General features: G+C 47.5%; 2 protein-coding genes across 3 annotated transcripts in view; one reads left to right on the plus strand and one right to left on the minus strand.

Moving 5' to 3' along the window:
* The window catches only part of aig1 (androgen-induced 1 (H. sapiens)), a 22,025-nt gene extending 17,808 nt beyond the window's left edge, over nt 1-4,217 (minus strand). The window contains exons 1-2 of one of the 2 annotated variants that reach the window (XM_055022990.1): nt 3,896-4,215; nt 2,096-2,251 (exon numbers count right to left, since the gene is read on the minus strand). In XM_055022990.1, the coding sequence (XP_054878965.1) occupies nt 2,096-2,251; nt 3,896-4,036 (297 nt within the window). In that variant the 5' untranslated portion in view covers nt 4,037-4,215. Of the gene's footprint in view, nt 1-2,095; nt 2,252-3,895 lie in introns of both variants that reach the window. The other variant, XM_055022991.1, reaches the window with a different exon arrangement.
* Nucleotides 4,218-8,520: 4,303 nt separating this feature from the next.
* The window catches only part of hivep2a (HIVEP zinc finger 2a), a 79,925-nt gene continuing 73,445 nt past the window's right edge, over nt 8,521-15,000 (plus strand). Inside the window, 1 exon segment of the mRNA XM_055022964.1 lies at nt 8,521-8,887. The gene's annotated coding sequence lies outside the window, so the exon portion shown is untranslated.

Below are 15,000 nucleotides of genomic sequence, written 5' to 3' on the forward strand. Positions count from 1 at the left end.
GATGGATTGTTGGTTGGATGGATGGTTGGTTGGATGGATGGTTGGATGGATTGTTGGTTGGATGGATGGTTGGTTGGATGGATGGTTGGATGACACACACACACACCTAGTTGGATGGATTGTTGGTTGGATGGATGGTTGGTTGGATGGTTGGATGGATGGCTGGATGGTTGGATGGATGGTTGGATGGATGGTTGGTTGGATGGATTGTTGGTTGGATGGATGGTTGGTTGGATGGTTGGATGGATTGTTGGTTGGATGGATGGTTGGATGGCTGGATGGTTGGATGGATGGTTGGATGGATGGTTGGTTGGATGGGTGTTGGTTGGATGGATTGTTGGTTGGATGGATGGTTGGTTGGATGGATGGTTGGATGGATTGTTGGTTGGATGGATGGTTGGTTGGATGGATGGTTGGATGACACACACACACCTAGTTGGATGGATGGTTGGTTGGATGGATGGTTGGTTGGATGGATGGTTGGATGGATGGTTGGTTGGATGGATTGTTGGTTGGATGGATGGTTGGATGGATGGTTGGTTGGATGGTTGGATGGATTGTTGGTTGGATGGATGGTTGGATGGATGGTTGGATGGCTGGATGGTTGGATGGATGGTTGGATGAATGGTTGGTTGGATGGATTGTTGGTTGGATGGATGGTTGGGATGGTTGGTTGGATGGTTGGATGGATTGTTGGTGGATGGGTTGTTGATGGATGGTTGGATGGTTGGATGGCTGGATGGTTGGATGGATGGTTGGATGGATGGTTGGTTGGATGGATTGTTGGTTGGATGGATGGTTGGTTGGATGGATGGTTGGATGGATGGTTGGTTGGATGGATTGTTGGTTGGATGGATGGTTGGTTGGATGGTTGGATGGATTGTTGGTTGGATGGATGGTTGGATGGATGGTTGGAGGCACTCTATCTGCAGTAAGTCCCTCTGGGATTTGAACCGGGAACCTTCGGCATGCCAACCCTTTCAGTAAAGTGGTTCTTACTGTGTGGCTGCAGCTCCTGTTAATAATTAGCATTCATGTTTCTTAGCCCATGTAGAAACAATCAGCTGAACAAGAAGGAACAACGTACTGTGCCTTTAAGAGATGGAAACCCATCACCCACCAGTTCTTGTTCAGCAGCAGAACAAGAACTGGGCCATGAAAGCCGCCTTGGGGAACGCCACAGGTAAGCTGATCCTGTCAGTCGGTTATGAACTTTTTCCAAAAGGTTTTTACCTCATTGATGAGGTGAGTTAGTTAACAGGAACCTCGTCCTTGTGTCACAGCAGCCTTTTGTCCCATGCCCCTGAAGGCACCATCAGCCGGTTCCAGGAAGCCCCTGCGATTGGACCGAGGCCAGGACGTGTTCTGAACTGGGATGGAGTTACCTGTGTGAACCCAATCCTGATCGGCTCCTTTCTGCTCTCAGCAGGAGGCTCGACACGCCACTTCCACGTCTTCTTTAACGTTTCTCAACTGTTCGGGTTTTTAAACTCATAATTCTGCTTATTTTCAATATTTTAATTAGATTTAACATCTTTATAAAATTATTTTTCTCAAAAAAACGTCCTTCAGTTGGTCAGCGTTCTGCTCCAGAGCTTTTCTTGTACTGCAGAGGAAAGTTTTAGCATCTCGTTAGCGTTAGCATTATCTTCCTGGATCTCGGTGTTTTCAGAGGGCAGTGATGATATATTCTGTTGATCAGCTTTTTACCATGTTTAGGTTGGAAAAGTCATAAAACTAAAGCTCCTCATTCTAGGATTATTTTTGCATCATTATTAGTTACTACAGTTAATTTTTAACTTTTAGAAACCAAAAAATATCTAGAGTCTCTTTTTAACCTTATACAGGATGGATACTCTTTATTTTTTCCTTTCACTAATTTTCCTCCAGCTTCATTTGTTGGCAAACATGACACGATTATTTGTGAACATATTTAATTGCCAATCAAATTCTTAACAGGACAACGTGATTAATGACCCAACATGATGGATAAGAGGTTAAAACCGTCGTTTCCAACAAATGACTGGATGATTTATGGAAAACTGCCTGAAATTTCTAAATAAATGGGAGAAACGGGTCAAGACGGCGTCCTCACCGCTCCAACGGGGAACGCCAGCACCGCCATCATCCAGTCCCTCAGGCCGATCAGCTTCTTCAGCTGGCGCTCCTGCTCCCGGCTGTCGGCTCCTTTGGTCAGGAGACTGGACACGTCGATCAGGACGCACAGCCCGAAGAACACGGCCTGAATCACCTGCAGGAGGACGCATCAGGGTGTCACCTCCATCATGTAATGAACACCGCCGTCGATACCGAACGTCCACAGAGACGGATGTGACCTCTGGAGAGGAGGCCTTCCTCCTCCTCGTCCTCCTCCCAGTGGGAGTCTAATGTGTCACCAGCGGATGTGAGGATGGAGCTGTGGGTCAGCCAAAGCTCAACCTGAGAACTCATGAAACTGTTCCCACATACTCAGACAAGCACAATGACTGCCTACGTTTCTCATGTCAACTCACTTCATTTCCCACAATCCTTTCTGACGGGAGCCTGTTTGATGAGCCTGTTGGGCCCATCGCCCACCCTGGAGCCCATCGCCCAGCCCAGGGCCCATCGCCCAGCCCGGGGCCCATCACCCAGCCCGGGGACAATCGCCCACCCTGGAGCCCATCGCCCAGCCCGGGGCCCATCACCCAGCCCGGGGCCCATCACCCAGCCCGGGGCCCATCACCCAGCCCGGGGCCCATCGCCCACCCTGTAGCAGCAGCAGCAGCAGCAGCAGCAGCAGCAGCAGCAGCAGCTCTGTGCAGACAGACAGTAACCGCCGGTCTGTCCGTCTGTATGGCTGCATTGTTCTCCCTGAATGGCCGCTGTGTGTTTGGTCCCTTCACTCCTTAAACAGATTTCACAACAGCATCCATAAATGCTTCTGAAGGCTAATATGGGGCTGCTGCTCACCCATCAGTCAGGCTTTCTATAGAACAGATGACTGACAGCAACAATCAGCCTGGAAGGATGACTATAAACATAATCATATCTAATCACTGATGCGCCATTTGTAAAGTTACAGCAACAAATTAAACAGCAATATTTTTGAGTTATTTAGCCTGTAATAAAAGAAAATAATATTAGTACTTTGTGTTATTCAGTCATTTATAGATGTCACAGTTTCAAACTAAATATTTACAAGGTCAGTTTAAACTTTAGCATTTTGTTTGCTAATGAAATATTTAACTATTTATTTCTGAGCAAAGCAAGCTGAATATTTAGTCTCAAATATTTAGTTTGCTCACTAAATAGGTAGTTTGAAATATTTTGCTTTCCTATTTAGCTTTTAATAAAATATTTAGATCCCCACCTAAATCTAGTTTCCCAGTTAAATATTGTAACCAAGGTCAGTGAAACTGCTGAGCTGGTAAATCTTTATCCTCACATATAGTTTGCAAATTAAACATTAAGTGTGATATTTATAAATTAATTATGAGATGGCAGCTGAATGACACATTAAGCACTGAGAAACATGAAGAGAGTTTTATGGTTCTCTGAACGTCAAGAGACGTTTCCATCCCGGTTCGGTTCGGTTCGGTAAGGTGCGCGCGGCGCGCTCCCGCACACAGGAAGTTGTTTATGACCGGTTGCACCTGTTCCGGTTCAGCTCGTTGACCTCTGCAGACCCGCGGCGGTCGCTTCCAACGCGACTCCAGAACCGTTCAGAGCTTCACCCGCAGCATAAGGCTCGGTTCCGACCCGGTTCCGACCCGGTTCGCTCCCCGCCCCTTCCCGTTCAGCCCAACAAAGGCAGGAACGCGATCCTCTGATCGCCCTGCCGCAGCGCCTCTGCGCATGCTCAGCTGATGCCCATAACAATACTAATAGTGATAATGGCGATGCGGAGCCTGACCAGGTCGATGAAGGTGAGGAACTTCCAGCTGCCTCCGTAGGTCTGGTGCGCCGGCATGTCCAGCGCCTTGTAGTGGCACAGGATGGAGAAGTAGGACAGCAGGATGGCGACCCGCAGGACCTGCGCGGGGATCAGCGCCATGATGCTGCCGTGGATGCTGCCGTGGACGCGTCCCGCTGCTCCCCGAGACCCGGGGCGTGTGTCCGCCTGTCCTGCTGCCTGTCCGCCTGTCCAGCTTCCTGTCTGTCCCTCTGTCTGTCTGCCTGTCCTCTCCGGCCCCCCGCGCTCCGCTGCTTCCGTGTTGGTGATGATGATGATGATGATGTCAGGGGGCGGGAAACTTATGATGAAGGCCACTTTCGATCGTCTTGATATGATTATAATGTTGTTACTTAATAACACCTGAATAATAACACTTGAATAATATTCCAAACTTTTCTTTCATGACATGAATTAATTTGGCGTGACTTTAAATAATTTATAATAATGAAACATTTTACTACGGAGCCCCCGAGGGGACATGGGGAGTTTTCCTTTTGCGTTCCCTCGCAAAACGCAAAAGTATTGCGAGGGAACGCAAAAGAAAAAATTCCCCATGTCCCCTCGCGGGCTCTGTATTTTACAGCTAGCAAGGATGCAGCTAAATTATTAGCTTGCTAACTAAATGTTTAGCCAAATAGCTAGCTAATAAGCTAACTATTTAGCATCATATATTGAACTAAGTATTTAGTTTGTTGACCAATAGTTAGCTAACAGGCTAAATATTTAGTAATTTTAGCAAACTTAATATTTAGTATAGATATAAATATTTAGCCTGCTAGCTAAGTATTTAGATTTTAGCAAAAATATTTAACAAGCTCAACATTTAGTTTCATAACAAAATGTTTCTCTTTTTAGCAAAATATTTAGGAGCTTAATATTTAGTTGGCAAGTTAAATAATTATCTTCAAATATTTCACTAACTAAATATTTAGTTTGAATACAAATATTCTGTTAGCAAGTTAAATATTTAGCTCCAAAGTAAATATTTTGCTAAAAAGTTTGCTTATAAATATTATATAATATTTAGTGAAAATAAAGATTTAGCTTGCTGATTAAATATTTAGTTTGAAACTGTGACAATAATAAATGAATGAATGACATGGTGAAACTATGATTATGAATAAATGAATCCACATTTTGTCTTAATAAGCCAAATTATTTCAGTGAGTAAAAGCAGAGCAGCTGGTGAATCGTGGTAGTCGGTATGCTGGCCGCCGGTAGGGGGCGCTGTTTCACCCCAAACCACCACAACGTTTCGGTTCATTTGACTCCTAAATAATGTTTCAGCAACAATCAGGAGGTCAATTGATCTCCACTCTTCTTTCATCCTGAACTCTCCCACATATGTTCCTCTTGGAGCCGTTATGTCATCCGATTTGACCTTTGCCCTCACACCTTTACGTAACACCTGGACCACACCTGCAGAGACTGAACCGGGGTGAGATTAACGCAGGGAGCAGGTCCTCTGACCGGGCCAGGGTCCAGGAAATGTGTCAACCAGCAGCTTCCTGTCCCTTAAGGAGTGGCGCGTGGGTGTGCGTGTGAATGAGTAAGCATTAGTAATCAGTCAGCTGTCACAGCACTGCAACCATGTTACAGTTTGACTGTAGGACAAAAGCTCGAGGCAACGCTGTGAGTGTGTGTGAGTGTGTGTGTGTGTGTGTGTGTGTGTGAGTGTGTGTGTGTGTTGCTACAGGCTGCTGTCCTGCCATTCAGCAGGTTCTTCGTTGGCGCTTGTTTTTCTTTACTGTACATCGTCGGTGAGCCGTGAACTGGGAGGATCAGGAGTTCCCATCTGATTGTGACTCACCAACTGGGATTGCAGCAACTTCAGTTGCAGCAACTCCAGTTGCTTTGTCAGAAGCTCAATCCGGCCTCCAAATACTCCCTCACAGAAACCCTCTGAGAGTCAGAGGCAGCGTTCCCGATCAGCTGCGGTAGCCATCTTGTTTCCAGAGAGAACCAGAGTTTCTCCTTCAACTGTCCAGAACAGCCATATTGGTTCAGTGTCATGACCTTTAACCTTTGACCTGCTAATTGAGTCTGAGATGGAAGTAATTTCTCTGAGCTTTGCACTCTGATGTTGGGATGTTTTCCTGTCTGAACTTTAGATGGTTTGGAGATGACCTTTGACCCTTATCTAAGGGTTAAACTGACGTTTCTCCTGTGCTCTTAGTTTTGTTGACATCAGTGAAAACCTAAATCTGCCAGTGAGCAAGTCTTCCTTCTACCTTTCAAAATAAAATACTTAATAAACAGAAAAGTCCTAAAGCGAGTTCAGCTTTTCAAAGTAAAGCGCCACATCTGAACAAAACCAACTGTGAAAAAAATTGTGTATTTTCAAAATAAAAGCTTCAATATGTAATAGCTGTTCTGCACGACTAAATTAACCTAGTCAGCCCTTCAAAATAAAACTCATGTTTTGTAAGACAGATTAGAGATATAAACCTGACCAGAACAAATGACCTTTCAAAATAAAGCTCACAGACATGAACAGTTTAGCTTTTCCCTGGTTCTGCTGTTAAAAGGAATGAAAACTCAGTGAAGCACACAGAGTGAGTCACTTCAAGATTGATTTTTCTTGAAGGAGATCAGGAGATCAAATCTCTTTCTAATGATTCATATTTTTCATCTCTGCAGCTCCAGGAAGCCGCTGCAGGCCGAACATGAAAAGCAGATGCAAAGTGATGATCAGAGGTTGCCATAGTGTTGCGTTGCCACGGCGTCGCCATGGGGACGCTGAGGGTCACTGGAGGTGAGGTCACATCCCTGTGATCCTCCTGTGGGAGGCGGCGGACGCTAATCCACTTACAGCTGACCGGCCCAGAGAAACAGGGCCGACCCAGGCAGGAGGGACGGACGCCGCCCAGGTCAGAGCATCATCTGTTTCCAGGCAGAACAGGACAATAAACTCAGTTTTTATATCACAGCACAAATTTTTTTGCATTAATGAACATTTTCAACAACTCAGTGTGACTTACAGCCACAAACTGTCAACCTCAGTGAGGGGCTAACTAAACAGCTAGCAGTACTTCTGCTAACATGGTATTTAGTGGAAAGCAATAACTAAAACTTCGTGACACAAGTTGGGCTGAATGTTTACAAACAGAAAAGTAAAGATAAAATTTATCAGGAAAAACTAATTTAGGGGAAGCTAGCTGCGCTAGAAATTAGCTCTGCTATTAGCCTATTAGCAGAAGTGAGCACCAACACTGCAGGCAGTGAGACCCGCTAACAGCTGCAGCTGAACTTCTGAAAAAGCAGAAGAAAGGCCACAAGATGTTTTCTCAGCAGCTTCAGCTGATTTATAAATAACTGCAGCATCGACAAATATCTGAGTATAAATAGTCTGACAGGAATCGAGTCGCGTTTCAATAGACAATAAAACTGACCCAGTGACCGAACTGTGATCATTGTGATCCAGTTCTGAATGTGGATTAATCACCAAGAGGCCCAACGTGTCTATAAATCATATCTCCACACCATGATGCTGCCACCACCGACCCTGAAGCAGCAGGGAGCAGCTTAGAGGATTCATGACTTCTGACCCAAACGTCAGAAACTCATCAAACCATCTGATCGTGTTATAATGAGTCCCGATTCTTTGTCATTCATTCTGATGGGACGTAACTTATCCTGATGTTGTTTCTAGTTGATTCAGATTTTTAACCAGATCTTATTCCAATCTATTTTCCATCCATCTCTGTTTTTGATTTTCTGTAACTCAACCTGTGAATCTCCCTGAAACTTAAAATCTTCCTAAAGCTATTTATGCATATTCTGATACATTTCTTCCTTCCACTAAACCAGGGGTGTCAAACTCCAATCCACACACATCTGCAGGGGGAATACCCTGCAGATGCTGTCCTGCAGTTTTTAGATGTACACAGGTACAAGCACAGGAATGAAATGGCTGAATTACCTCCTCCTTGTTCTCCAGAGCCTTAATGACCTAATTATTGTATTCAGGTGATGCAGCAGAGACACATCTAAAAGTTGCAGGACAGCGGCCCCGGGACTGGATGTTGACTCCCTGCACTAAACTTTCCACTGGTGCTTGAATGTAGCTTCTTTAGTAATTATCATGTATTTCCATATTTAAATAATTTGAAATGTAAAATTTAACAGAATTTGACCTGGACAGTAACTTCCCCTATGATGGATGTGACTGAAGCTTTCTTTCTTAGAACAATAAAGTGTCGGACGTGTTGAGTTCCGGTCCGGACGCTGAGTGACGGAGCAGCGGAGCGCAGAGCCTGCAGGCGGCGGCGGCGCAGAGCCTGCAGGCGGCGGCGGCGCAGAGCCTGCAGGCGGCGGCGGCGCCTCCAGAGGTGACCGGGGAATCCTTCTCTCTGCGCCGGAGACACAGCCTCCTCTCGGCCACTGCCCCTCCTCCCCTCCCTGCCCTGGTTGCACGTTGGGGGATCCGATGACGTCACAAACACAGTCGTGCACGCGCCCGCCCGCGCCCCCTCTCTCTCGGTCCGCAGCTCCGTCTCTCTCTCCTCTCTGCTGCTATTCTGGGAAGTGGCGCTTGGAATAACCCCCGTGTGAGCAGAGTGTGTGCGTGTGTGTCTCCTGATTTCGCCCTAACACACACACACACACACACGCACACACACACACACACACACACACACACACACACACACACACACACACACACACACACACAGCTAGAGGCTCACAACACAGCCAGATCACTGAGTGTCTGTCTGCAGCAGCGCAGCTCCGCGCTGCTCGGAAAGCAAACGTTTTAAAAGCGGATTTCGGACATTTTTCTCTGGTTTTGCGCGGAACCTCCGCCTCTCCTGTGCGGCTCCGCTGTTTTCTGCGGCCGCTGTGGATTTTTACCATCCATCTTCTGCTGTCGGAGAGCCGCCAGGCTCGTTCCGGGATCGGCTCCACTGTCAGCGGGCTGCTGCTGCTGTCAGTCCGCGAAGGCTGAAGGTAAGGAACCGAACCTGCCCGGACCGGACGGCTGTACGCACAACGCGGAGGCAGAGCGGCTGTTTGTGCGTCAAACCCGCGATCCGCGCCGCTTTCTGACCAGTTTAGCCTGGAAGGGCAGCGCTGTGCAGGGGGAATACCCCGGGCAGCGACTCACTGCATGCAGATTACCGGGTTGCGTAACAGCCTGAGGAATTCGCAGCAGCCAAAGCGGCTTGACGGCAGCGCGCGCGGGGGGAGGTGGGCGAGGGGGGCAGAGGTCATGCTGGAGGAGGTCAAACTTTGAAAAGTGAAAGGTGTGATTTCAGTCGCGCTATTGAAGTTGGTGTCTGATTGAAGCCTGTCTGCTTTAAAGGGCCAGTCCGCTGTTTCCTGGGGAAAACTGTCCAGCCGCACTAAACAGTTCAGCCAGCAACAATCTAAACACACCAGGGGCTCAAACAAATCCTGGAGAGATGTAAAAGTGCAAAAAGCCACGACTGATACTGAAGCTATCGCAACCGTTAGCTCCTGAGTTTGACCTTTGACCTCTCAGTTTGACTTTATTAATATTCCAGTTTATTTCCTGTCATTTGGTTCTGATTGACTCCAGTGATTCCTGCTGGTCCATTTCAGGAAGTGAAGCAGATTTTTTTGCTTCATCTGTGACCTTTGACCTTTGACCCTGTGGATCAAAACTTGGTGAAACAGTTTCAGTGATTATGTTTTTATGACATTTAAATTCCTTAGGATTTAAAATGTTAACATTTTGAGTGCAGACAAACTAAAGCAACAGTATTTTAAGGCTCAAAGTTCAAAGTTCATGACCTTCCCGGGTTCAGGATCTCAGCTAAACTTCACATTCAGTGACGAAATCTGAATTCAAACTGATTTTTATTGATGAATCTGGTTCATCAATGAAACCAGGTTATTGATATCAGAACCGGATCAGAACCGCAGACGGAAAACGTTTTAATGCTTTTCTGTTCAACACGATGAATCAGCTGGAGTGAACATCTCCAAGAATCAAAACGACCGCAGCTGACCTCTGACCTCCAGGGTTTCTTCAGCCAGAAAACGTTTGTCTGATTCTGCTGTGACAGCAGGAAACGGTTCCTGCTGGATTTTACGGTTCAGAGGTTTAAATGTGTTTTCTCAGGTTCCCATGTGGTTAACAGCAGGTTTGTTTTTCATGTTCGCTAATCCAGTTCAGCTTTGATATTTTTCAAATATTGACGTATTTTCAGCTGAACCTGATTGTGACTAAAAATATTTCTATAAATGGAATAATGATGTTCAGGATCGTCGCAACCAGCTGTTGAGTCGTTAGCTCCTGTAGCATGTTAGCGTTAGCTTCTGCTAAGGACTATGCTGGCGTAGCATTAGCGGTTCTGGTTGGCGCTTTAGGCTTAGCGCAGCTAGCTTTTGAGCTCGCGCTGTTTTGTCTGGTTCATGTGGTTTTAATCCAACCTCGTTTTAAAGTCAGATTCTCTGAGTTGTTCGGGTGGCGGGAGGTTCGGCTCCTCCGTCATGGCGCTTTAAGCTCAGATGAAAACCGAGCCCGGTCCGTCCAGGTTCGAGGCGGTTCTGCTGTAGAAAGAGGGAACTGTTGCTTTAAGAGGAAGCTGTGAATCGCACGGCAGCTTCAGTGAGTTTCAGTTTGACTGTGAGGAGTCCGGGCTGCAGGCTGACCCCGCCGCTCTCCGCTCGGTATTTCCTCGTTTCACATCAAAGTGACATTCCTCAGATTCTCCAGCAGCTGCAGCTGCTTCCCTCCGCAGAGGCTCCAGTTGCTGCGGGAGTTTCTCCTGCAGAGGGAGGAACTTTATCTGCTGCTCATCGCCTTCCTCCCCCTGAGCACGCAGAGGTGTGTGTGTGTGTGTGTGTCTCTGTGTGTGTGTGTGTGTGTGTGTGTGTGTGTGTGTGTGTGTGTGTCTGTGTGTGTGTGAGAGAGAGAAGCAGGAGGGATGGTGGGTGGTGTGCTGGCTGGTTCCGGGAATGTTCCATGACGTGTTGCCGTCAAGAGAGGGCCCCGCCGGGGAGGCTGCGAGCAGCGACCGGCGGAGCGAAGTGACACAATAAAAAACTAAATGCGATCATTTGGTTTATAAGTTTTCACCATGTTATTCGTACACTCCAAACTAAATGCTGCATATTTAGTTTACAGACAAAACATTGAACTTTTAAATTAAGCATTTATTCCACAATATAAAATTTTACTTGTCTAAACTAAATATTTAGTTCAAAATTAAATATTTAATTTACTAACTAAACATCAATCTAGCAACCAAACTTAACATTTATTTTTAAATTAAATGTTTACTTTAAAATATTTGGCTACTAAATATTTAACTGGTAGTAAACTAAATATGTAGTTTGTCAACTACATATTTGACAAACTACATAGGCTTATTTTTTGAAAATAAGCCTATTTTCAAAAGGGCTTAAAAATATTTTAAGTAATAGAATAGTGACTGAGCTATGCGAGGATAAAAGATTAATTTGTGAATATTGAATTTGTTACATTTGTAAATGTCAGAATAAAACGATAAAAATTGAACTTCCATTTTGTTTTTCTCTGAAGTTCAATTAACAACATTTTTGCTGTTAATGTTTTACAGTGTGACTGTGAGGCGGCGCCTTAAACAACTTTAAAAAATGCATTTAACTAAGTGGTCAAACTCAACTTATTTACATTTTAACACAACTTTACAAACAACATATTTACATAAACATAATTTGATTTATTGAGACAATTTAACAAATTTTTTCAAGTTTTATCAGCTGCTGTTTTTTTTAGTGAAGGAAAGCGTTTCATCCTCAGAGGTCAAAGGTTCAGACACAAAAGGATTAATGTCCTTTGATTATTTGATATACAAATAATGAATAAATATGGAGAGCTTATCAGAGGGGAAAACGTGGATTTGATTCGGATCACTTCAGCAGAATTCCTCTGGTTCTGGTTTGGGAATCCTGGCTCGGCCTGATCTGGATCTGGACCAAACTATGTCCAGATAATTCCTGCTGCAGATGTTTGCTTTGCTTTGAATGTTATGGAAAGTTATTCCAAGTGTTTCCCAGATCTGAAGAAGAAAATAGTCCATGTTCACACAGAACCTCAGCAATAAATTAAAAATTAAACTTTTGATTATGTTTTCTGATTTTGCTGAAAACTACGGAGGCCTACAGGTGCAAACAAGCTGCAACCTGCAGGGGTCTCTACAATGCAACCTCCAAATGACAAAACGACAATGCAACAGAAATCAGAAACAGAAAAAAACTAAAACGCTACAAACTCCAAAAACGTTCAACCTCCAGGCCACCAGGGGGCATCGATCCCCATCAGACGCTCAGTAAAGATGGAGCGTCTTGATCTTGTCGCAAAAGGAATTAATCGATTAATCTCACAATAAATTAAAACAAACTCAATGATTTAGCGCTCGCCGCCGGCCGATCATCAGAAGCCAATCCGTCCTGTTGGTCTCTGTCGTCCTGCTGGTCTCTGTCGTCCTGCTGGTCTCTGTCGTCCTGCTGGTCTCTGTCGTCCTGTTGGTCTCTGTCGTCCTGCTGGTCTCTGTCGTCCTGTTGGTCTCTGTCGTCCTGTTGGTCTCTGTCGTCCTGCTGGTCTCTGTCGTCCTGTTGGTCTCTGTCGTCCTGCTGGTCTCTGTCGTCCTGCTGGTCTCTGTCGTCCTGTTGGTCTCTGTCGTCCTGCTGGTCTCTGTCGTCCTGTTGGTCTCTGTCGTCCTGCTGGTCTCTGTCGTCCTGTTGGTCTCTGTCGTCCTGTTGGTCTCTGTCGTCCTGCTGGTCTCTGTCGTCCTGCTGGTCTCTGTCGTCCTGTTGGTCTCTGTCGTCCTGCTGGTCTCTGTCGTCCTGTTGGTCTCTGTCGTTCTGTTGGTCTCTGTCGTCCTGCTGGTCTCTGTCGTCCTGCTGGTCTCTGTCGTCCTGTTGGTCTCTGTCGTCCTGCTGGTCTCGTCCTGCTGGTCTCTGTCGTCCTGTTGGTCTGTCGTCCTGCTGGTCTCTGTCGTCCTGCTGGTCTCTGTCGTCCTGTTGGTCTCTGTCGTCCTGTTGGTCTCTGTCGTCCTGCTGGTCTCTGTCGTCCTGCTGGTCTCTGTCGTCCTGCTGGTCTCTGTCGTCCTGCTGGTCTCCGTCGTCCTGCTGGTCTCTGTCGTCCTGCTGGTCTCTGTCGTCCTGTTGGTCTCTGTCGTCCTGCTGGTCTCTGTCGTCCTGCTGGTCTCTGTCGTCCTGTTGGTCTCTGTCGTCCTGTTGGTCTCTGTCGTCCTGCTGGTCTCTGTCGTCCTGCTGGTCTCTGTCGTCCTGCTGGTCTCTGTCGTCCTGCTGGTCTCTGTCGTCCTGTTGGTCTCTGTCGTCCTGTTGGTCTCTGTCGTCCTGCTGGTCTCTGTCGTCCTGTTGGTCTCTGTCGTCCTGCTGGTCTCTGTCGTCCTGCTGGTCTCTGTCGTCCTGCTGGTCTCCGTCGTCCTGCTGGTCTCCGTCGTCCTGCTGGTCTCTGTCGTCCTGCTGGTCTCTGTCGTCCTGCTGGTCTCTGTCGTCCTGCTGGTCTCCGTCGTCCTGTTGGTCTCCGTCGTCCTGCTGGTTCCGTCGTCCTGCTGGTCTCCGTCGTCCTGTTGGTCTCCGTCGTCCTGTTGGTCTCTGTCGTCCTGTTGGTCTCTGTCGTCCTGTTGGTCTCTGTCGTCCTGCTGGTCTCTGTCGTTCTGTTGGTCTCTGTCGTCCTGCTGGTCTCTGTCGTCCTGTTGGTCTCTGTCGTCCTGCTGGTCTCTGTCGTCCTGTTGGTCTCTGTCGTCTGCTGGTCTCTGTCGTCCTGCTGGTCTCTGTCGTCCTGCTGGTCTCTGTCGTCCTGCTGGTCTCTGTCGTCCTGCTGGTCTCCGTTGTCCTGCTGGTCTCTGTCGTCCTGCTGGTCTCTGTCGTCCTGTTGGTCTCTGTCGTCCTGGTCTCTGTCGTCCTGCTGGTCTCTGTGTCCTGGTCTCTGTCGTCCTGCTGGTCTCTGTCGTCCTGCTGGTCTCTGTCGTCCTGTTGGTCTCTGTCGTCCTGTTGGTCTCTGTCGTCCTGCTGGTCTCTGTCGTCCTGCTGGTCTCTGTCGTCCTGCTGGTCTCTGTCGTCCTGCTGGTCTCCGTTGTCCTGCTGGTCTCTGTCGTCCTGCTGGTCTCTGTCGTCCTGTTGGTCTCTGTCGTCCTGCTGGTCTCTGTCGTCCTGCTGGTCCGTTGTCCTGTTGGTCTCTGTCGTCCTGCTGGTCTCCGTTGTCCTGCGGTCTCTGTCGTCCTGCTGGTCTCTGTCGTCCTGTTGGTCTCTGTCGTCCTGTGGTCTCTGTCGTCCTGTCTCCGTCCTGTTGGTCTGTCGTCTGCTGGTCTCTGTCGTCCTGTTGGTCTGTCGTCCTGTGGTCTGTCGTCCTGTTGGTCTCTGTCGTCCTGTTGGTCTCTGTGTCCTGCTGGTCTCTGTCGTCCTGTTGGTCTCTGTCGTCCTGCTGGTCTCTGTCGTCCTGCTGGTCTCTGTCGTCCTGTTGGTCTCCGTTGTCCTGCTGGTCTCTGTCGTCCTGCTGGTCTCTGTCGTCCTGTTGGTCTCTGTCGTCCTGTTGGTCTCTGTCGTCCTGCTGGTCTCTGTCGTCCTGCTGGTCTCTGTCGTCCTGGTCTCTGTCGTCCTGCTGGTCTCCGTTGTCCTGCTGGTCTCTGTCGTCCTGTTGGTCTCTGTGCTGGTCTCGTCCTGCTGGTCTCTGTCGTCCTGCTGGTCTCTGTCGTCCTGTTGGTCTCTGTCGTCCTGCTGGTCTCTGTCGTCCTGCTGGTCTCTGTCGTCCTGCTGGTCTCCGTTGTCCTGCTGACGGGACGTTTGTCTGATCCATATCTGAACGAAGGTTCTTGATGCTCCGTCAGCAGCAGCTTCCAGTGACTCACTGAGAATCTGCTGCCGCTATTTGGTGCCGACACTGAAAATGAAAAATATGAATCGATTCTCCCACGAATATGAAACCTGATCCAGAACTGCTGCAGAGTCTCAACTCTCATTTTCACCCACCAGTTTTACTTTGAGACAGAATCGAAATGATGCGTTTCTGTGTCTCTGGATCATTTCATATTCATAAACGAACTTTTGGTTCCATTTCGTCTCAGGAAGGAGAAACTGAATCC

The sequence above is a fragment of the Poeciliopsis prolifica genome, unplaced genomic scaffold, assembly GCF_027474105.1.
Source record: "Poeciliopsis prolifica strain line A6 unplaced genomic scaffold, Auburn_PproV2 SCAFFOLD094, whole genome shotgun sequence".
NCBI lineage: Eukaryota > Metazoa > Chordata > Actinopteri > Cyprinodontiformes > Poeciliidae > Poeciliopsis > Poeciliopsis prolifica.